The 23,283-nt window shown below is 35.7% G+C and overlaps 1 protein-coding gene and 2 pseudogenes across 2 annotated transcripts in view; 2 read left to right on the top strand and 1 right to left on the bottom strand.

The window, feature by feature from the left end:
- The window catches only part of PRKAA1 (protein kinase AMP-activated catalytic subunit alpha 1), a 55,409-nt gene extending 32,932 nt beyond the window's left edge, over nt 1–22,477 (bottom strand). The window contains exons 1-4 of one of the 2 annotated variants that reach the window (XM_074282601.1): nt 22,246–22,354; nt 20,846–20,966; nt 6,681–6,822; nt 5,146–5,239 (exon numbers count right to left, since the gene is read on the bottom strand). In XM_074282601.1, coding sequence (XP_074138702.1) covers nt 5,146–5,205 — 60 coding nt within the window. In that variant the 5' untranslated portion in view covers nt 5,206–5,239; nt 6,681–6,822; nt 20,846–20,966; nt 22,246–22,354. Of the gene's footprint in view, nt 1–5,145; nt 5,240–6,680; nt 6,823–20,845; nt 20,967–22,245 lie in introns of both variants that reach the window. The other variant, XM_074282600.1, reaches the window with a different exon arrangement.
- Nucleotides 8,743–9,616, top strand: LOC141552264 (growth factor receptor-bound protein 10 pseudogene; annotated as a pseudogene).
- LOC141552263 (growth factor receptor-bound protein 10 pseudogene) lies at nt 9,613–10,472 on the top strand (annotated as a pseudogene).
- Nucleotides 22,478–23,283: the final 806 nt, after the last annotated feature.

Raw genomic sequence — 23,283 nt, 5'->3', positions numbered from 1 at the left:
TAACACTGACCCTAAAGCCAAAATAGTCACATAAACACTACTTCTGGATCTTAATGAATTCGATGATTTGATTAAGATGTTTTATCTCTAAATTAAGAGACAGAGACAAAAATCATAAGATATAAATTATTCACAAAAATAAAAAACTACTCTTCAGCCAAAAAAAAAAAAAAAAAAAAAACACTACAAAATCAGAGACAGCAAAACAACTTTGTAGATGTGATCCTTTTAAAGTAACCACAATACTTGAGGAAGGACTAATTTTTATAGAAGTGCTGGGAAAATAATAAATACTACACAACACACCTCAAAGTTCCAAATGGATATGAGATCCACATATAAAAGTTCCCTTTTTTTAAGCTCAGGAAAATTGAAAGAGCTATTTTTCAAAACTATAGTTAGTAGAATTCTTAATCAGAAAAAATAAAATGTAAAATTTCAATTTCCTGAAATTTAAAAATAATTGCACAAATAAAACCAATGAAACGAGGATAAAAAGGGAAACTCAACTAGGGAAAAAAATTGCACATAAACAATAATTTTCAAAAAGAAAACTGAATAGTATTAGCAATCAAACAAAATTTTTTTTCAAATCACTAATAACAGAAATAAAAATTAAAACTCTGGGCTTTCATTTCACAACAAACAAATTGGCAAAAATGACAAAAGATTAAAATAGTTAATATTAGAAGGACAGCAAGAAAAAAAGCACACTGACATACCCCTGGAGCTATAAATTGTTCTCTTCATTTTGGCAAACAATCTTGAATTATATGTGGAGGGGGAGGGGGGAAGAAGAGGGAGGAGGAAGGAGAAGCAAACAAAATATCCTCTGATTCATAGATCCAAATGCTAGGTATATATTCTCCATCAAGGTAATGATAGAAAGTTCCCACTTACACAAAAATATCCACTGAAGCATTTTTTGTGATAACAAAGAACAGGAAACAAAGTTAGGGAAATGCCTAAACAAATTGTAGGATATAAATGTAATAGAATATTGCCATGTCAAAAGAAGACACAAATATGAGAAATTCAGAGAAACATCAGGAAACTGAGATGGAGCAAAGTCAACATAAGGAAAACAATATGCACAATGACAACAACATATATGGGGAAAAAATGAAACTGAACATTAATTAGAACGATTGATCTGGCATCAAAAGAGACAAGAAAACATACCTCTTTCTAATGAAAAAATTGGGGAATGTCAATGTGGAATATTTCATATATTATAGTCTTATGTAGGCTAATCTTAACTAAAGTGGTTTGTGATTGTTTAATCTTTGTTACAGGGGGCAGCTAGGTGGCGAAGTGGATAGAGTACCAGCCTTGAATTCAGGAGGACCGGAGTTCAAATCTGATCTCAGACACTTAGCACTTCCTAGCTATGTGACCCTGGGCAAGTCACTTAACCCCAGCCTCAAAAAAAAAAAAAAAAAAAAAAAAAAAAAAAAAAAACCTTTGTTACAAAGGGAGATGATGAAGGAGAGGTATATTCAGAAATGAATGCAATGTGCAAAAAAAAAAAAAAAAAAAAAAAGGCAGCAATAACACTATCAATATTTAAATAGTCCAGTTACACTGAATAACTAAGAATCTAGAATTGATATTGAAGGCAAAAAAAAAAAAAAAAGATATAAAGTTAAAAGACAATTAAAACAGCATTTTCTTTTACACTGTGAAAATATTTCTAGTTGCTAATGGTTCCCATTATGCCTTTTAACGAAAAAGCAGTCCTAAGCCAAATTATTTAAGAATGCTTTACTTATAGCACATTACAGGGGTGCTGATGGGAAATATGAACTAAAAACTGCAATGAGAAGGGTACAGAGTGTATAATAAACATTTTTAAAGCCTCAAATTTTTTTTTGTCTCCTGACTTCATTTTGTTAGCAGGACTTTACTATTTTGTGCCATACTTTCCATTGACTAAAACATATGGAATAGGAAATGCTATCAAGTCAATATGTCAGTATGTCCATTTGTTTTAATTCTATTTCTTATAGAACAATAGTATTCCATTATATTCATATACTATAGCTTATTCAATTATTCTCCAGTTGTTGGGCATGTACTCATTTTCTAATGCTTTGCAACCACAAAATTTCCCATATTCCCTCCAACATTTATCATTATCTTTGCCTGTCATCTTAGCCAATCTGAGAGGTGTGAGATGATACTTCAGAATGATTAATTTTAATTTTAATTTCTCTAATCAATACTGATTTAGAGCATTTCTTCACATTATTATAGATGGCTTTAATTTCTTCATCTGAAAGTTGTCTGTTCTTATCCTTTTATCATTTTATCAGTTGGAGAATGACTTGTATTCTTACAAATTTGACTCAGTTCTCCATAAATTTTAGAAATGAAACCTTTGTCAGAAACACTGGCTATGGAAATTGTTTCCCTTCTAATCTTGGCTACATTATTTTTGTTTGTGAAAAACCTTTTAATTTAATGTAATCAAAATTATCCATTTTGTATTTCATTATGTACTCTCTTTCTTGTTTGGTTATAAATTCCTTCCTTCTCCAAAGATTTGACAGGTACTTTTCTAATCTGCTTATAGTGTCACTTATTTTGTCTAAATCTTGTAGCCATTTTGACTTTATCTTGGTATAGGGTGTGAGATAGTTGTAAACTTCCCAAATTTAAGACAGACTGTTGTCTAACCATACCTTCTGTATCTTATATTTTTGAAGTAAGACTTTTTGAACACAAGTAAATTTTGGTGTTTATCCTAACTTAATAGTTTCAGCCTATTCTGTTATATTCTGATATATTGAGATCTTGAATTGAACCCTGATTCTTATACATTATTTTGCCTCACTCTCTTAACTTTGCATTATTGGCAATTTTAATAGTATGCTGTCTATATTGGCAGTTAGTTAGGCATTGATTAAAAAATTAAATGGTCTAGAACATATCCTTGGGACACTGCCTTGAAGACTTGCTTCCAATTGATATTCAGCCAATTATACTTTTAGTTGTTGCTAAATGTATGATTTTAGGCAAATCATTTAACGTCTTTTTTTATCTATAAATTGTGGTTAGAAAGGATGATTTCCAGGGTCCCTCAATTAAAAAGTCTATGATTCTAAATCTCACCTCTATTATAAAGTCTGTTCTAATTATTGTAGATCATCTCATTTCTAATTTCTCAAATCTATCTGTAATAAACTGGACAAAAAGCATTGCACTGGGAGTAAGCCCCTAGCACAAGGGTAAAAAGGAGAAAAGGACAAGAAAAAGGAAATGATGATAAAGAAAGGAGGAAGGAAAACAATCCAATTTTGCTACTAATGAATGGTGTGTACACATTTATAGATAAAGGTCTACAGATACATATAAATATATGAAAGAACCTGGGCAAGTCAGCACCTTTAAGAATTAAATCCAAGATCCTTCCAGTTCTAAAAACTGCATGAGACCATGACACCAACAAAGGGTATGTTGAGAAAACTGAACTGGACTATTTGGACTAAATGATACAGTACTCAAGTTACATCAACCTGTTATGGGCCAGAACTTGAAACAAGGTGCTAAGTCACTGGAATTGATAGAGACAATACTTATGTACTTAGTTCACAACTTAAGAGTTCACACCTTTAGAAAGCATATATAAGCTAGGAGCCTCAACTAGGATTGACTTCAGGAGATTCACAAGCCAAAAGCCTACAAGCCCACTCCCGGAAGTGGAGTCAGATTCATTCCATATTCCACCTTTGTGCTGGCTGGAGATTTGGAGGAAGAAAGGCTAAAGCTGAAAGAGACAAAGTGACAAGAGCTCTCAGAACCAAAGAGAGATAAGCCTCTAAGAAAGCTAACCGGGCTATTTTGAAGGAGACAATAAAGGATTTGGACTTTAACTTATGGCTATATTTGAGGTAATTATTACAATGAACTGAAAGGAAGGCTACTCCCAGAAGCTCCCCAAGAAACCTGCTCTCAGAGAACATTATATTTTAGAGAAGAACATTACATCAACCTATCATGAAAAAAACGAACAAAAAAGCCAACCCTCTCTAACAGACTTTTATACTTCTAAGGCATAATTACAAAACATGCCATTCAAGAAAATAGAAACTAAATGGATACCCATCAACTGGAGAATGGCTGAATAAACTGTGGTATATAGATGTCATAAAATATTATTGATGTGTAAGAAACGACCAGCAGGATGATTTCAGAGAGGTCTGGAGAGACTTACATGAACTGATGCTAAGTGAAATGAGCAGAACCAGGAGATCATTATACATAGCAACAAGAAGATCAAAAGAGGATCAATTCTGATGGATGTGGCTCTCCTCAACAATGAGATGATTCAAACCAATTCCAATCGTTTAGTGATGAAGAGAGCCATCTACACCCAGAGAAAGGACAGTGGGAACTGAATGTGGTTCACAACATAGCATTCTCACTTTTTTTGTTGCTGTTTGCTTGCATTTTATTTTGCTTCACTTTTTCTTTTTTTACTGATCTGATTTGATTTTTTTGTGCAGCACGATAATTGTATAAATATGTATGCATATATTGGATTTAACTTTGTATTTCTACCATGTTTAACATACACTGGACTACTTGTCATCTAGGGGAAGGAAAGGAAAATTGGAACACAAGGTTTTGCAAGGGCTATGTTAAAAAATTGTCCGTGCATATGTTCTGAAAAATAAAAAGCACTATAAAAAAAAAAAAAAAAAAAAAAAAAAAAGCAAATACAGTACTCACACTGTAGAAAGTCCCTTCCCTGACATAGAATAGCAACTGCTCTGTAATGGATAATCTTAAAGAATTGTATGGGACCTTGAAAGGTTTAGTGATTTTCCCAGTTTTACACTAAAATTGAGGTCTTCTGCTCACTATATAGGGATTACATACTATATCTTAATCATAGTTCCCCAAATTCCTGCATTGCTGTAGTCAATCTTGTACTCAAGGTACAGGAAGTAGAGCTTCCACACTTCCATTCCAACTTTTTCCCATGCAGAGCAGTGCCACATAAAAGCTAAGTAATTACAATTGGGACTCAAAATGTAAACAAAGTGTTTTGTGGAGCTTTAACAAAAAATTTAAAAATTTACCAAAAAAAAAAAAAAAAAAAAAAAAAAGCCACTGCAGTATGAAGTTAGAATCACTTACCCTGCCATTTTTACAGATATAATCAAATAGTTCTCCCCCAGAGACATATTCCATCACCATGAAAATGTCAGATGGTGTACTAATAACCTGGTACCTGGTGAGAGAAATATTATCTAATTAAATTCAAAACAAATAAGAAATTAAAGTTTCACAAAATAAATTTCAAAATATTTAATATAATATAATGGCATCTTATAGTAAATAATGTTACCAGTTACTAAACTACACTTTTAAAAATGTGTAAACACAACAACGTTTCATGGTGAAAATAGTTCATCATTTCTTAACCATCACTGTGTCAGTAGGTACTGGAAATACAAAGGAAAAGGTGAAAGTTCCTATTCTCAAAGAGTTTACAATCTAGCTGGGGAATTTGTTCCAATGAGGCTAATACATTAGGGAATAATGTAAATTTCCTCCAGTTTGTTTCTTGCAGAAAAAATTATGTAGAATACTATGACAGTAATCAGAAAATCACACTACTTCATAATTGCTCACAAGTTGCAACTCTTCCAATAGCCACTTTCACAACTAATTTCAGATCTTTGTGAAGTGTCATTCTATATTTTCTGATGCAGTAGGGCTGGTCTGTCCTAATTTTATTTCTTTCCTCCACGGTCTCCAGACCTGAGGCCCAGGGTCTGAGACCAGCCCAACTTGTTCCAGGAAGGACGGGAGCCTGAAGGCACAGAAAAGGCCACTATTATAGTATTTATGTATTTCTTAACTATTTATCATGTGTAAAACTGTGCTACCTTTTTTCATAAGATTCTTATCTTTTTTTTTTAAGTATCAGTAACAAAGTTTTTGAGTGTTAGGCCCCAAACCCCAATTACCTCATAAACTGTAGTTGCTAATGTGTGATAACTCCATAGAGCAGGCTTTGGGGAAATTCATGTGTAGCATTTTGGCAGAGCTATATGTAAGTATATACAAATTTGATACAAGGTGATTTAAGAAAGAAAGGATCAGAAGCTGGGATGGGGTATTCAGGAAAAGTGAGAAATCTGGCAGTGCAGCTGATTCTGGAAGTTTCAAAGGCAAGGATTCTGAGATTCAGAGGTAAAGCATATGGGACAACCAGTACAAAACCAGGTGACCAGAATATAATGAGGTCTCTGGTCCAGAAACCATTGCATGAGGCTTCAGCTCAGATATCCTTCATCTCAAGTTCTGGCTCCTTCAGGTCTTTATTATCTATATATATATATTAATATATCTAATATATTATTATGTATATTATATAATATATATGTATACACATATATATAATATATTCTTCCCAATTCTCTGAGCTTCAGTCTCTTCATTGGTAAAAGGAGCCTGATTCATGCTCTGCTTTCCTCACAAATCTATGTTAAAGTTCTTTTTGCCCAGAAAAGTCTTACAGAAATGTAAAATATTATTAATGAATGAAAAAATAAAGACAAAAAAGAAGGAATTTTAATCATTTTTCTTACTTTTTAAACAATAGAAAAATTTACAAAAAATGACAGAAATAAGAGTGGATCTGATTTAACACAATCCTTACTTACAGCTTAATGATATGAGGATGTCTGAAAAGCTTAAGATTTTGAATTTCTCTGCGAATTTTTCCTACCACATCAAGGCTTCGAATTTTCTGTCGATTTAAGATCTTCACAGCAACTTTGTGCCCAGTCAACTCATGCTTGCCAACTGTAGAAAAAAAAAAATTTGATAAAATTAAAGACTTAGATGGACTAATAATTCTATTAGTCACTTTCCACAAGGACCAAGTAGAGTCAGAAAAACTATTGAAGGACCTTCTTTTATTGACCTACTTCCTCAAATAATTTTGTATCAGTTTTAAAATGCTTCAAGGCTTTCATTTCTCAAGAAAAGAAAAAATCATTTTATTTTTCATTTCAGAGTATGATAAGTGAAGAAAAGGTAGAAACTACACATTAGTATAATAATATTTGCTAATTATGGATTAAATTTAGTAACTGTAGTATGTTAACACTAAAATTCATGCATAAAACTGACTAGATTACCAAGGCTCACAAAGGAACTAGTAGCCTAGGATTTGAACTCAAGTCTTCCTGACTCCAGGACAGCACTCTATCTAGTGAACCATCTAGTTGCCCCAGATTAAAATTAACATATGCTTATTAAAGAAAAACAAGCTATACGTGGTAGTTGCACAATTTCATAAACAATCTTTTTTCTATCCTCTGTATATGGAAATGCTCATGTCTTTAAAAAAAAAAAAAAAAAAAAGTTATGCTTTAAAAGTTTCTAAACAGTACTCTTTGATCCGGAGATAGCAAGAGAAAACATTTACCCCATGGAGGTTACAGACAGAAAGAAAAGTCCTATATATGAAAATATTTATAGCAGCACTTTTTATGACAACAAAAAAAATTTGAAATTACATGGTAATCACTGATTGGAAAACAGCTGAACAAATTGTAGTTAAATGAATGTAAAAAATATTTTGGTGCTATCAGAAACAGCACATATGAATAATTCAGAGAAATCTGACAAGAATTGAATGAACTGATGCTGAGCACAATTAAGGCTAACCAAGAAATCATGAATTCAATGCTCACAAGAATATAAAAGAAAAACACATTAAACATCAGAAATCAGATCAAATGGTCTCTAGAAGTCCAATAGAAAAATGTAACTCTCCATCCATTAAAGACGTGATAGGGCTACAGATAGAAATAAAATCATGTAGATGCTGTCAAGGCAAAGAAAACAATGTAAAAAAATCCTTTGTTTCATCAAAAGGGAGGATTCTACTAAAAAACTAGTGATGTTAAAAAAAAAAAAAAAAAAAACTCCCCTCCAAAATGTCTATTTTTTCCTTAAAAAGGCCCAAAACAAAACAAAAACCTTAAGTATTTTTATTATATTCCAAATGGAAAAATACATTAGGGAAAACAATTCTTCTGTCTAAATCATCACTTTAAACACAGGGTTACAGATTTGCTCCATACTTCTTGAGGGTTTCTGAACATATCAAAAAATATTGGAATAATATAAAAACATCAATTTTTCATTATAAAATAAATCATAATCGATGGGAATGGTAAGGGAAACCAGAGAGGGGGTGATAAATCTTGGGCTGGAGAGTCAGCCACATCTCTCACAGCAAGAGCCCCAGAGAGAGCCCTTGGAGAAGAAAAAGCAAGAGAAGGCGAGTCACAAGTGGAAGCTACCTTATACCCAGGAGTTTCAGAGGCAGAAGGAGAGGAAGAGGGAGAGGAAAAGGAAGATGGAGGGAGGGAGAGAGAGAGAAGGAGAGAGAGAAGGAGAGAGAGAAGGAGAGAGAAAGGAAGGAAAGAAGAGAGAGACACACACACTTCAGTGGTGGTATGAAGAGGAAGTCACAGTTTTCTTGAAAATTGTTTTCAGACTAACTACAAGTCTTCTGTGGACCAACTGGGCAACTACCCCACCTTTTGCCTTTCTCCCTGCCTCAATTCACCTCACACGACCCTTGATCAAAAGCTCCAATCAGATGGACCGCTGGAATCAGCTGTGAGTGGGGAGGGGGCTTAGGGACAATGCTGAGGAGGAAGGCAGCAGCAAACAGCACTATCAGCTCCAGGTTTGGAGCTTCCTGAGATGGTATTCGAGGGTAAACTCAATGCTAGGAACAGATGTCCCAGTGACTGACTGGCAGTTTTGACTAATATTAATGTTGTCTATCCTAGCTTGACTAAATGAAACCAGAAAACAATCAAACTGGACAAAACCATGACTGGTTCATTTCCACAGTAAAGGTAATTTGAAAAAAGCAAGAAAGAACCAATGCAATCAGAAATTGCTACTCCTCTTTGAAAAGGTCAACATAACTGTAACCAGTTGCCAATCTCAAGAACAAAGGCCCTCCATCAGCAAGTGTCCCTGAAACAGAAAGTTCAGCACTCTCAACCCATGCACATTCTAGCAGTCAGATGCCTTCCCCAAGAACAGAAATTTAGAACCTTGTCTCTGTCCACTATACTATATCCATTTCTTGAGCTTTTTGATCCCACTAATTCTCCTGTTTTCACAACAAACTCTTTAATTCAGAATCAACCAGTTAGTAATCTGGATGTTAAAATCTTTAGTAAAGATGGAACAAAGTGGTGGAGATTCTAATAGATAGGAAAGCCAGGGACCTCTGCCAACTGCTCATTGACAAAGGTCATTTTTGAGTGACAAAAGCTGAGCCCTAGTGGAGTATCATCTTCACCTAGGATAAGAAAGGTGCTTGATAGACTATGAGCTAGTGGTCCAAGAGGAAAGGGCAGTAGGAAGTCAAAGTAAATTTTTATTCAGAAATAATTAAGCAAAAAGTTTTTCAAAAATCCTGTGAATTTTTTTCCAGAACAGATAATGTTGCCAATCAAATGGCAATAATCCCCAAACTCAACTTTTAAGCTCCAGAAGTTGTTCTAAAATTCAAGGGTTTTTTGTTTTTTGGTTTTTTTTGGGGGGAGGGGGTTACATATGAAAGAGCTAGGCAGGATGTCCTAGAAAAAAATTATATATATATTTGTAAAGTTCAAATTGTTCCAAAGGAACTTTAAAGGAACCAAGGCAATTGCAGTTATTAAATGACCTAGAAGACAGCAATATCTTTTCTATGATAGCAGGCAAGAAGCATCAGTCTCTACAGATTATGAATTTTTTAACAAGCCAAACAAAGTAAGAAATAAGACAAAAGACCTGAAGTTACTATGTGCTGAAGATGAACAGAGCAGACTGCTGAATGACAGCATTTAGGCTCCTCAAATATAGAATGTTTTTCTATGAGAATTACAGAATTCCACAGCAGAGGAAAGCCTGGCTTTCCCACTTCTCAACTCCAATGTGCAGTGTGTCAGAGAACTCTCTCACAGCAATGAACTTTTCCAGCCAAACAGGAAAAATGTTTGAGAACTCCACTGAAGCTCAGAGCGCAGGCATGGAAGTGGGCCACATTTGGAGGAAACAAAGCTGAAGCACAAGGATGAAAGTCTTAGCCAAAGTCCTCTCCACCCTTCTATATTAAGCACAGTGATACTGGTTTCATGGAAGGATATCTCAAGAAAAATCCCATAGGATTATTAAATTACAGAGGTTTGTGAATGGGATTTTCCTCCTTGGTTGACAGCCAGAGTAATCCAAAGGCATTTGTACTCACACTGTGCCATCACCAGGAAAATCAAAAATTTCCAGATGTTACATCGTGAGGAAAAGGGACAGTCTTCAGTCTTGATGATAAAAATACCCAATTTACCAATGTGACCTGATTTACTGACTTCTACCAAATTAGAGAAATTTTGCCTTGCAAATTCAAGCATCATTGTATCAGAATGATCTTCTGACCTTTAATTTGGCTCTTAGTTGACTGAATCTGCTAAAAGAATAACTATGAAAAAATTAACACCATAAATTAACTTTAAAAATTACTTTCTGTACTTCAAGACTCTCAAAGGATGGATTCAGTAGCACCAAGAGACCAAGAACTCCCAGTTTGTTCAACACATAAGAATGATCTGCTGCTGAGCATCCTAGTAGAGCTCCTTCCTCTAGCCAAAGAAAGGCATATAGGATTGTATGCAAATTTGGGACTATCTTGACTGAACCATTTAACAGGAACAGGTTCTGAGGAGAAATCATTAGGAAGGACTCTTGTCCTGAAATAATCTTGATTAAATCTGGTCTGCTTACTTTTTTGTACTAATCACAGTTTTTTGTTTTTTTGTATACCTACTTTGCTTTGAATATTGTATACAGCCTATACTAGGACATGATGTGGCTTTCCAATTGAAGCAGAAGCTAAAGAGAGTCTGTCTTTCAGAATTAGAAGACTTAAAAGTATTGGGCCTCAGCATTTCTCAAATGGTAGTTTCTATTCTCAGTTGATGAAAGAAATGTGAATTCAGTTCTAAAACTATATATCCACCAACCCAATGGACTTTGAAAATCATTTGAGATTTTTATCCTTAGGAAAATGACTAGTATCCATGTAGCATAATTGATAGACCCAATCATGAGACTCTAATATAGTCACCCAATTTCTATGAACAAATATTTGAATTTTTTTGTTAACATCTGTATTATATTTTTCTCCCAGTCACATAGTTTTTATTCTTTAGGAAATTTACTATTATATAATAACTACTGAATGTCCATCTTCGTGGTTCAAAAGGGGTTTCTTTCTTTTTTTCTTTTTTGCTAAGGCAGCTGTGATGATCACTTGCTTATTAGGATAAATGACCAATCTTTTTTTTTTCCTTTAGCTTTATGCCCTGTGATGTTCAGTTTCTTTCAGAATAATAGCATTACAACCATCAGCCTATTGAAAGGCTAAGTAATGCTACAGAATGCAGCCCAAGTCCCTGTCATGGCTGTAGTTTCAGTTTAAAAGAAAAATGGCTATTTTGTTTACTTCAGTGAGTATCCAGAATGTCTCCACAGTGAGAAACATACACAAATAACAAAAAGTACACAGCCTCAACCTGACATTTATGACTTCCTTCCTACTGAAAGAGCCACACACACATAAGGCAGCTAATTACAAGTCAATTCAGAGTCCACTTTACTACTAGCTTATGATCTGAATGTTTAAATTAAATATTTAGTCATCATTCAAAATTGGTTTTCCTTTTTTCTTATGACCCACAGTCGTTCTGTTCTTTCCCATGATCTTCCATTTTACAATTGTCTTTACCTCTTACCGTGAACATAAAAACCAGGCATGAACATAGCCATTTCCCCCTTTTCTACACAGATAGAGAAATGTTTACTTGAAAGGTTGTGCAAATTACTATGGTGAAAGTTTTCTTTTAAAATAAGTGAGAACGTGGACTGGCCTTTTATTGATGATGGCTACCAGAAAAATCCTCTCTGCAGAAGGAAAAAAAAACCAAGTCATACTATATATGATAGCCATGATATGTTGGCTAGTACTTTAAGACAAAAATGCCTAAGTTATCAGCTATAACTAATGCAGATAGTATAGCAATATTGTATTTTAGTTTACAGAGTCCATTTTAGTGTTTTCCATGAAATGTATACTTAGAAGATGGAGGACTTTTTTTATTATTATTATTAACAAAGTGGCTTTTTTCAACTGCATTATAGAACTGCATTTTCCTACCTTTTTTTTTTTTAAGCCATTCTTCAAACATCAGAAATTTAACCAAGAACTATTCATATTTCCAGCTTCACTGTGCATGCCTGATTCAGTGCCACTTTGAGAGGGAACACACAGCTATTATAAACTCTTCTATTTGGTGGATTGAAGTATATTTTTGGGGGGTTTTTTGACTATAAGATTTCTGTTTACACAGATTAGTTCCAGTATTGCACTCCCCACCCTCCACCCCCCCACCAACCACCATTACTAAACAGTATTTGCATAGTTTTAAATTTATAAACTTGAATTTTATTTAAATAGATAAATTAAAATTTTGATTATGAATCACAATTTTGTGATTTGTATGTATTTGCATGTAAGAATTGTATGTATGACAATTTAGTCTTTTGTACTTTTGCAGACTAAGTAACTGTTTGAGAAAGTAACCAGTCTCAAAGTCGTCACAAGCTTACCACTTTCCTTTCTACTAGGACACTGAGACAGTACCAACAAATCCAGCAGAACCTGCTGGGTTAGCTTAGCAAACCATGGAATGAAGGACATTTGACTTTTACTTTCGTATTTTAATGACATGAAAATTAAAGGGAATGCTGGACATTGTTTTGTAGCCTGTTAATTTTTTTTTTGGGGGGGGGGGCCTTTTCCTATCATTTTTATTTTATTTATTTGCTTTTTTGGTGAGGCAACTGGGGTTAAGAAGCATTAAGTGTCTGAGGTTGGATTTGAACTCTGGTTCTTCTGACTTCAGGGATGGTGCTCTATCAATTGTGCCAACTAGCTGCCCCCATTTTTATTTTCTAAATGAATATTTCATGTAGTAATCTTGAATGGGTTAAAAAAAAATGTCAAAAATTTTGGTAAGAAAGTTAGTAGTTATGTTACACTGGATGTTAAAATTAAAGTACAGATATTAACTAGGTTTTGTTAAACCTTGAGGAAACATGCCTACTTTAGATACTATATGTCTTATATTTTGTTTACTAAATAAATAACTGACATTTTGACCAATCAATGCACCTTTCCAGGGGCAAGATTTGCTTATAGTAAATTATATTTGTCACAATGCAAAATTATAAAAAATTATAAAATGGAATAAAGTTGTAAAGGTTTCAGGGAATGCAAAAAGATATTAGCTTAAAAACAAAATCTTTTGAATATGCCTTGATTCATACTGTAAATAGCTTTTGGGTTTATTTTCATAAAAATAGGAATGATAATTCAGTTTCTTTTTAATTAGAAATACAGGTTAATACATTATTCATTTAAAAAACAAATCACTATCAAATGATTTTTCATGATCAAAAGTATTGCTTACTGGCTATAATTTGCCAAACTATACCAAAATCCCAATTTACTCTTGTTGATGGGTTGTAATAAATTAAGTTTCTACTAACCAAAGGGAGGTTGCTATCAAAACCAACAGAGGGAAATCTTTTAAAAAGTAATCCAAAAAATCATACACTGCTTCCTTTAGAGTTGGTGACAGAAAGGATAATGGCTAGGTCTATTTTTATAGTATGACAGAGGCCATCAATAAGTGCAATTCTGCCCAATGCTATCAAACCAGGATTTCTTAAGTCTCTATTACATGCAATAATACAACAAACATAAATTACATCAACAATAAAGTCCTTATAAAATCTATAGGTAATCAGGAGTTGAATATACTGGAATTAAGTCCTTTTGAGCATTTCATTTTTAACAAAAGTTTATCATTTTCAAAGTTAAAATTTAGAGAAACAGGGAAATGTGAAATAAACACAATGACTACATTAATATAAATGAAAACAATAGGCAGCAATATCCAAATTAACTCCAAAAACCAATCCTAGCAATAGGAATCAAACAATAAACTACACTTTGTCCACTAGATAGAATTAGGGGATTAGTGGCAAAGAATGCTGCTTATATAACCACACATGCAGACTCAGTAATGTTGTCTGCCAATTTTCTTTTAACTGTTTTTCTTTGTTGCATGGCAGTATTCAATGAAAGAAGGAGCATTTGGGGAAATGACCATAGTGTTTTTAAAAGATAACTTTAAAAAAATACATACCTTTGACACATCATTACATTAAGTTCATGTCTAACAGCTTTTTAAGTTTTTTGATTGTGAATTTAATCAGTAAACACAATCTTTCAAGGTTCAAAGTAGTCAAGAAAATTATAAGAAATTCTTTGTAGTACTTTTGTATTTACTTTAAGTAAATCAACAAGCATTAACTGCTTACTATACACTAAAAGTTTAATAAAGTAGTAAGAAAATTGCTACATCTGTGTCCCCTTCTACTCATTTTTGGGGTACATTTTTTAAAAATTCTTTGTCAAACACTGGCCATGTTTCAGAATGCACGCCTCATTCTATAACTGCCTAGACTGGAGATTGAGAAAGGTTTCTTATAGAAAGTAGATGCTTAAGTTGAGTCTTAAAAGAAGCCAGAAATTCAAAGACATAGAAGAATGGGACAGCATTACAGGCATGGAGAACATAAAGTACTAAGGCAAATAGACAGGAGATGAGAGTGTTATGTGCAAGGAACATTAACATTAGGAAGGAAGAGAATAAAGAAAAGCATTTAGGCAAGAAGAATACTGGTTGTGAAGAGTACAAATACTAAACAAAGGACTTGATATCTGATCCTGGAGTAATAGGAAACCAATGGAGTTTGCTGAAGAGGGGTGTGACCTTGGTCAGATCTATACATCAGGAAGATCACTTTGAAAGCTACATGAAGAGGGGCAGCTAGGTGGCGCAGTGGATAGAGCACCAGCCTTGAATTCAGGAGGACCCGAGTTCAAATCTGGTCTCAGACACTTAACACTTCCTAGCTGTGTGACCCTGGGCAAGTCACTTAACCCCAGCCTCAAAAAAAGAAAAAAAAAAAAAAAAAAGAAAGCTACATGAAGGGCAGATTACAGTGAGGTAATAGTGAATGAATGGAATGGAAAGAAGAGGAATATATATAAGAAATGTTATAAAACCAAAATGACTAAATTTATTAGTAATAATGACAGCATTTAAAGTGTTATGTTTTATAAGGAGCTTTACACATTTAATCCTCATAACAATCCTGGAAAGTAGGTACTATTACTATCTCTATTTCATAGATGAGGAAACTGAGGCTCCAGAATACAAGTTTAACCATAGATGTCCCTCAGGGACTCTCCTCTTTACCCTCCATACTACTTCACTTGGTGATCTCACTGGCTCCCACAGATTTAATTACCAACTTATTAATGATGTAAATCTTTCTATCCAGCTCCAAATTCCCTGCTGACCTCCAATCTTCTATCTCCAAATGACTTTCAGATATCTCAATTTGGATGACCAAATAGACAACTTAAACTTGACATGTAAAAAAGAGAACTAGACTTACACAAACTGATGCTGAGTGAAATGAGCCAGACCAGGAAATCATTATACACTTCAACAATACTATATGATGATCAATTCTGATGGTCGAGGCCATCTTCAACAATGAGATGAACTAAATCAATCAATGAGATAAACTAATTGCAATAGAGCAGTAATGAACTGAACCAGCTACACCCAGTGAAAGAACTCTGGGAAATGACTATGAACCACTACATAGAATTCCCAATCCCTCTTTGTCCACCTGCATTTTTTATTTCCTTCACAGACTAATTGTACGCTATTTCAAAGTCCAATTCTTTCTGTACAGAAAAATACTGTGTGGACATGTATACATATATTGTATTTAACTTATACTTTAACATATTTAACATGTATTGGTCAACATGCCATGGGGGGGGAAGGGGGGAAGAGGGGAGGGGAAAAACTGGAACAAAAGGTTGGCAATTGTCAAAGCCGTAAAATTACCCATGCATATATCTGGTAAATAAAAACTATAATTTAGGGGCAGCTAGATGGTGCAGTGGATAGAGCACCAGCCCTGAATTCAGGAGGACCCGAGTTCAAATCTGGTCTCAGACACTTAACACTTCCTAGCTGTGTGACCCTGGGCAAGTCACTTAACCCCAGCCTCAGGAAAAAAAAAAAAAAAAAAACAACAACAACACTTTAATTAAAAGAGAGAGAGAGAGAGAGAGAGAGAGAGAGAGAGAGAGAGAGAGAGAGAGAGAGAGAGAAAACACTCAAACTACTTCGCACTACATTGTAGAGAATATGGCAAAACCATATTCTCAGGATCTTAGGTTTAGAACATAGCAAATTATCAACTCCTCACTAGCTCTGTACATCCAATCTGTTGCCAAAGCCTGTCAATTTTACCTTTGTAACATCTCTTCCCCATATGCTCTTTTTGTCTCTGACATTGCCACCGCTATTGCAATGGCCCAAGTAGGGGATTTATTCAGCTTGAGTTTCTCCCCAGTCCAACTCACCCTCCAATAAAGCACCAAAGTGATTTTCCTAAAACACATGTCAGTCAACCTCTACTCAATAAATACCAGCAATTCCCTACTGCCTCCAGATTCAAATACTGAATGCTTTATTTAGCATTCAAAGCTGAAAGCTTTTATAACCTAGCCCCTACCTTTCCAGTCTTCTTACACTTTATTCCCCTAACCTAGCCCCCTACCTTTCCAGTCTTCTTACACTTTATTCCCCCCAACATAGACTCTTTGATCCAATGACACTGCCTTCTGACTGTTCCACGAACAAAATGTTCCATCTCTTGGTTCTGATAATTTCTCTAGCTATACCTCATATTTGGAATATTCTTTTCTCCTTCATTCTACCATGTGACCTTCCTAGCTTCCTTTCAGTCTCAATTAAAATCCCTTCATTTACTATGTATTCCCCAAAACTTCTTAATTCTAGTACCTTCCCTCTATTAATTATTTCCTATTTATGGAAATATGTTTAAGAGGATTGTATATATTTAATTTATAACAAATTGCTTATTATCTTGGGGAGGGAAGGATTTAAGGAAAGGAGTAAGAAAAAACACAAAGTTTACAAAAATGTATATTTAAAACTATCTTTACATGTATTTGGAAAAGTAAAATACTATTATTTCCTATTTATTTTATATATAGCTTGCTTTTTGTATATTACTTTGCATGTTGTCCCTCTCCATTAGGAGGTCAAGAAACTGCCTTTTGCCTCTTTCTATATCCCCAGTCCTTAGTACAGTATCTAGCACTTAGTATAATGATTTATTGAGGCACAAAGAGGAGAAATGGCTTGCTATGGTCACAGAGCAATATTTGAGGTAAGATTTAAACTCAAGTGAGTGTTCCTGACTCTGAGAACAATGAGCTATCAATCCATTTTGCCACCTAGATGACTGATTAGATTTTGACAACTGACTAGATATGCAAAAATATTACAAAAATTTCAGAACAATTTTAGCTTTTATAAATTAAAATTACATTAAGGGGCAGCTAGGTGGTATATTGGTTAGAACAACAACCCTGACCTCAGGAGAACCTGAGTTCAGATTTGGTCTCAGACACTTCATACTTCCTAGCTGTAAAAATAAAATTAATTAATGAATAAATAAACTGCATTAAGGCTTTTGAGATATGCTGCATAATGTGAGTGAGAATTGAAGAGAAAATGATGGAGAAGTTGAAAATTTAACTGAGCAAGAAGCAACTCTGGACAATAACACAAGTTCAGAAGAGTTGAGAAAGCTAAAGTTCTGTTTTAGAACTGGCTAAATTCTAAAGCACTAAATGGTAAATGTGAGAGCCCCACTGAGCTTTTTGTCCCTCATCTCCCTTATCATCAGCTGGTTTGTTTGACATCTCAAATTATGCTTCTAGCAGACACTAATTTTTTTCTTTCATTGTCTGAGGAATAGGAAATCTGATAGCCAGATATTTTAGAACAATATATAACAAGAAAATGAGGCTTAGAGTACAGGCCTTGGTGCCGCTCCAATGATAGGCACTAGATTTGAAGTTAGAGTTGCAAATTAATTCAAATCCTAGCTCTATTATTTTATTTGCTATGTTTGAGAAATGGCAAGTTAGTTAACTGGGATTCTGTAACAAAAAAGGGAATTGATACAACCAATAGAAAATGAATTTTGTAAAATTATAAAGAACAAGGACCCAAAAGAAGAGAAATGAGAAGTCATTCCCCCTACTTTACAGAGATATAATTATCCCTGCATAAATTTACAAATATTTTCAAATGACATATCACCTTTTCTGATTTGTTTTTTTTCTTTTCAATCTTTTTTCCTTAAAATATTCTGTTATATGAAATGAGTCTTCAGGAGGGGGAAGGATTAAAGAAACTGGGGAAAATGCAAGCAACATAAAAACAAAATATATAAATAATAATTTTTCAATGAAGGGACAAGATAGCCTCAGAGGTCCTTTTCAACTTTTATCATTGTCACCAAAATTTAGAGCTGGAAGAGTTATTATAAGATAAGCCAGGTGGCTGTGGTAAATAGAGCACCCAATCTGTAGTGAGGAAGATCTGAGTTCAAATTCCAATATCTCAACCATAAAAGGAAGATGTTCTTACATCTGCAGGTCTGTGATGAAGACTGAATGAAATAATATTTGTAGGGCACTTATCACTGGGCCTGGTACATAACAGGTGTTTAATACATGTTTGTTTCCTTGCTTTACGTCATCTAGTACTCAATTTACAGATAAAGAAACTGAGATCCAGAGTAATTCTTTGATTTTTTTAAACTCACATAGCTTTGAAGTCAAGTTTCCTGACAAGTGCAATGTTATTTTATTGCAAATCAAGACAAACTTTTATAAAAAGTGAGTTTAAATTTTTTTTTCTAATCATCTATAACACACTAATAGTAGTCTAAAAGGCTCCAGTACCCAGACATACTTAAGAAAAAACTTTTATCTGAATTTGCATCACTAAGTACTCCCCATTTTATTCAATACTAGAAAATCTTATCACCAAAAGCTTCCCAAGGGTTTTATTTATGACAATGCTCAGCTGGAATAATCAGCTTGGAGTCCAAACAAGAAAGATAAAAGCATATGTTTATTCAGTCATAGATAGTTCTGCAAGTCATAACAAAGGTCCTGAAGCTCAAATTTTCCTACTTACAAAAATGCAAAATTATAAACTGAATAACAAGACCAAGTTATCTCTAGCTCTTCCACAAGTAACAATGTCTAAATGCATTAGAACACTGTAATAAATGCTTTCATCCAGATCAAATGATTATCTTGATTTTTAAGCAGATTAAAATCTGATAGAATGTGACTCTAAATAGAATATCTGATACAATAATCTCTAGTCATCAAGGTAAGGCAATTTTTGTCTAGCACTTGTCCTAAAAATGTGTCTTCTCTCCATTTTATAATGCTTCTACTTGCTCTAAATGACAGTAAGATAGTGACCCAGTTAAGTTAAGGGAAAGGAGGGGAGGGAGTACTTTAAGAGAATTAGTAAATATAAATTTTGAAATAAAATATTTAAATTTTTTCTATATCCATCCATTTTAATCTAAATTAAGAAACTGGTTTTATTTGGAAACATTAATCATTTCAGGCAAAATGCCATTAACTAAGAATTAATGTTAATTTCAAATGTTTGGAATTAAAATTTTAATAATATAGACACAGGAAATAACGCACAACTGTCTCACACACACAAAATTAAAAGACTGTGTCTTACTGGTATTGATGGCTGAACAACCAAGAACAAAAAAGAGCCATTATAATTTCAAGGAATAACTGACTCAATACTATGGTATTTGGAGGAAAGTGTACAGAGTTAAATATCTGAGAAGGTCTATGCTGGTGTCAGGACTAAATGACTCATTACTAAGATACTATCTGTAACCTGGAATAAGGTCCATAACAACCCTAAATCTCAGTTTTTCTCACCTATAAATAGGTAAGACAGGAATAATTACTTGCACTACCTATCTGAAATGGTGATTTAAACAATCAAACAACAAAAAAAGTACTTTGTGTGAATTATGAAGTTTTATGTAAAAGAAAATATCAAGACTAAAATGCTTTTCCAATAGTCCTAGCTGTATTAAAAATTAAGTAAGCAATCTATCAGTTAAAGAGGGGAAAAAAAAGTCTGAGAATGCTTAACAATCCATTCATTTAACATCTACCTACTATATGCAAGATCTCTTCCACTAATAATGATTTCCATAGAGTATTTTCTCACAAAATGTTACAGTTAAAGTTACCAAAGGATTCTTTTTTTCCTCTGCCATAGCAGCAAACAAAAAGATTTCACTGAATTTACAATAAATTGTTTAAGCAATTTGTTCATTTTGCCTTTCAACCTTAGATATTTTCAAATCTTAAATGAATATTAATAGATTTGAAATCTTTTTTGGAGGGGGAAGGGGAAGAAGGCTGTCAACAATGACAAAATGAAATATGATGTTAATATTAGATAAACAATCCTAGTTTTAATTCAAGTAGGATTTCAGGATAAAATAATCAAGGATAATTTAATATCCTTTTGGAATGCTAACAAATTTTTTTTTTCCAAATAAGAATAATAATAAACTCATAAAGCTCTATCCTATATCACAGCCAAACATTATGAGGATTACACAAATCCTACCCTAGTAGAGACCCACCTTAATAACTATCATTAACCTATTCTGTCACTGTGCTTAAATTCCTTACATTTATTCAACTTACTGTTGGCCTTGCTGATTTTCACAAGTAGTGTTAGGCAGTTTCTCCCTGTGAGCTATACAGCAATTTTCCACTTCTATGACTCAGAAAGGGCAAGAGAAAGGAGGGTTCTCCTCTCCCATCCCTAGATAAAATCAGAAAATGCTTATTTAGCTCTAGAAGAGCAAGTATTATTTAGTTATTTCACCAAACTTTTATTTATATACCTTTCAAATCACAACAAATACTTAGCACTTATGCACCAAGTATGTTACTTATAGAAAATTAACATAACATAAAAATTAAAGGAAAGGAAAAAACATTTCTTATTATAACTTATCATAAATGCCATGCTTGTTTTATCCATTATTCTATCTAGTGGCCCATGTTAAAAGTTTAAATAGCACCCATTTTGCAATGTTTGAGCATTTGGTTAAAAACAGGAGACAGAAAGTTCCTTAGTATTTCATATCATAAACATCGTGTTGAAACAGGAGAGCTGGGGAGAGAATCCTGTAAGTTTTTCTTTCTGATCAGTTGTGAAATAATTTGTTTTACTTTTGTTTCTCAAAAAGTGAGTATCATCATATATGGTAATGCTGTCAACAGCACCTACCACTAAAAGCCTTATTTGGTGTAAGCATGCAAAATAGCTAACAAATTTGGCATACAAGGAATAAAGGGCACTTACTGATTATCCAAAAATAGTTAAAGGCAAAGAGTACATAGTCAAAAACACAGACCTTTCAGAAATACATCAAAATGGGAGGAGCAGTTCAACACCCCTGAAGATGAGCACTCCACTAAGATCAGGTATCGTGTTCTATATGGCACCTCCAGAACTTAACAGGCTGGGGGGTCGGGTTCGTGTCACCTTAACTAATTAGTTGGGCCACAGCCAAATACATTCGCCTCATTAAGAAGACGAAAATATAGTCAAAGCTGAGCATCCAGAGGAGCTGGGGAACAACGGGCTGACCCCGGTCCAAAAAAGGAAGCAGTGGGAGCCGGGAGGACCCCCACCTTCCAGGGGCTCGAACTTCCTGAAGCTACAAGACGGGACCCGTTTCAAGACCATAGTTCGGACCTCCGGCCAGGCGGCGAGCATCTGGCCTCGCTTCCCAGGGGCAAGACCCGGGTGCCAGCCGGCCAACAGCACCGCTATACCCGGTGCAGCAAGGGGCGCCTCTAAGCCCCCTTTCCACCCTGCCCCAGTTGCCATGACGACCCGGAGTCCTCCCGGGCTGTCCCCCAGACCCGGCTGGGAGTTCCAGGGTCCCGGCGCACGAGGGAGAGAGGGGGGGAAGGGGAAGAGGAGGAGACCAGCGGGATGAAGAGATGCGAAGAAACAGGGGGAAGAGGCGCGGAGGGGGGCATTTCCCAGCTCCGCGGCAGCGCGAGGACCCGGCCCTAGGGACTCTCACCCTTCACTTTGCCGAAGGTGCCGACCCCCAGCGTGTCCCCCAGGATGTAGTGGCCAATCTTCACTCGCCCGTCGTGTTTCTGCTTCTCGGCTGCCGCCATCTTCCTCCAGGAACTGAGCTTGCGCATGGCGCCCTAGAAGGGGAGGAGGGAGAGAGCGAGAGGAGGGAGGGGGAGGACAAAATAAGAAGAGGAAGGGAGAGGGCGGGGAAAGAAAGGGAGGGGAAGGAGAAAAGCGGGGAAGAGAGCGAGGAAGAGGATGGAGGGGGAGGGGCAAGTAAGAGGGAGGAGAGGCAAGGTGGCGGAAGGAAGGGGAGGGGGAAGGAAGAGGTGGGGAGAAGAGGAAAGAAAGGGGGGATCGATGGGGAGACGGGGAGGAGGAGTGGTAAAGAGAGGCGGCACCCCCAGGAACGCAGAAGACAGAGGAGGGGCTAAGAGTAGGGACTAAGGGGCGGGTGAGCCGCGGTCAGTGCCGCCTTCATAAGCCGGAGCTCTCTCGGCCCGGCTTTCGCGAGTCCTTCACGCGTTCCCCCGGCCGGTCCCCTCCTCCTTCGCGTCCACGTCGCAGCCGTCTGGCCCCAACCACTCTCGTCCTGGCGGGGGCAGCTCGAGAGTGGAGTCCAAGCTGGCACTTGGATGGACCAGTCCCCCAGCCACTGCTTCCGTAGCCCCAAGGTTGCACGCCCAGGTAACCGGGCGGAGCCCCTTCCTCGCTTCTTGGGAGGACGCCCCGGGCTGGTTCTCTACCCCCACCTCACCCCGAAGCAGGGGCCGGAGTGCCGAGTACGAGCCGGGGCGGGTGCTCCTCTGGTAGTGTGGAAAGTCAGTCTCCCGACGCGTGGATTTCCTAGTGTCCTCGTCCTTCCTTTGCAGTTAGTTATCTGGGTATAAGCTTGAAACTGCAGTGAATTGACTCAAAGTGGGTGGAGACGGTGGAGGTGGGGTGGGTAAGAATTGTTACTCAAGTCACCCACATGCCCTATCTCCAGTCCTAGTTTTCCTTCTCCGGAGGTCTAGAAGTTTCGGTGAATTTGGTGAAT

The sequence above is a fragment of the Sminthopsis crassicaudata genome, chromosome 1, assembly GCF_048593235.1.
Source record: "Sminthopsis crassicaudata isolate SCR6 chromosome 1, ASM4859323v1, whole genome shotgun sequence".
NCBI classification, from domain to species: Eukaryota; Metazoa; Chordata; class Mammalia; order Dasyuromorphia; family Dasyuridae; genus Sminthopsis; species Sminthopsis crassicaudata.
The sequence above is the reverse complement of the archived record's forward strand: the minus strand, read 5'-3'. Positions and strand labels throughout refer to the sequence as shown.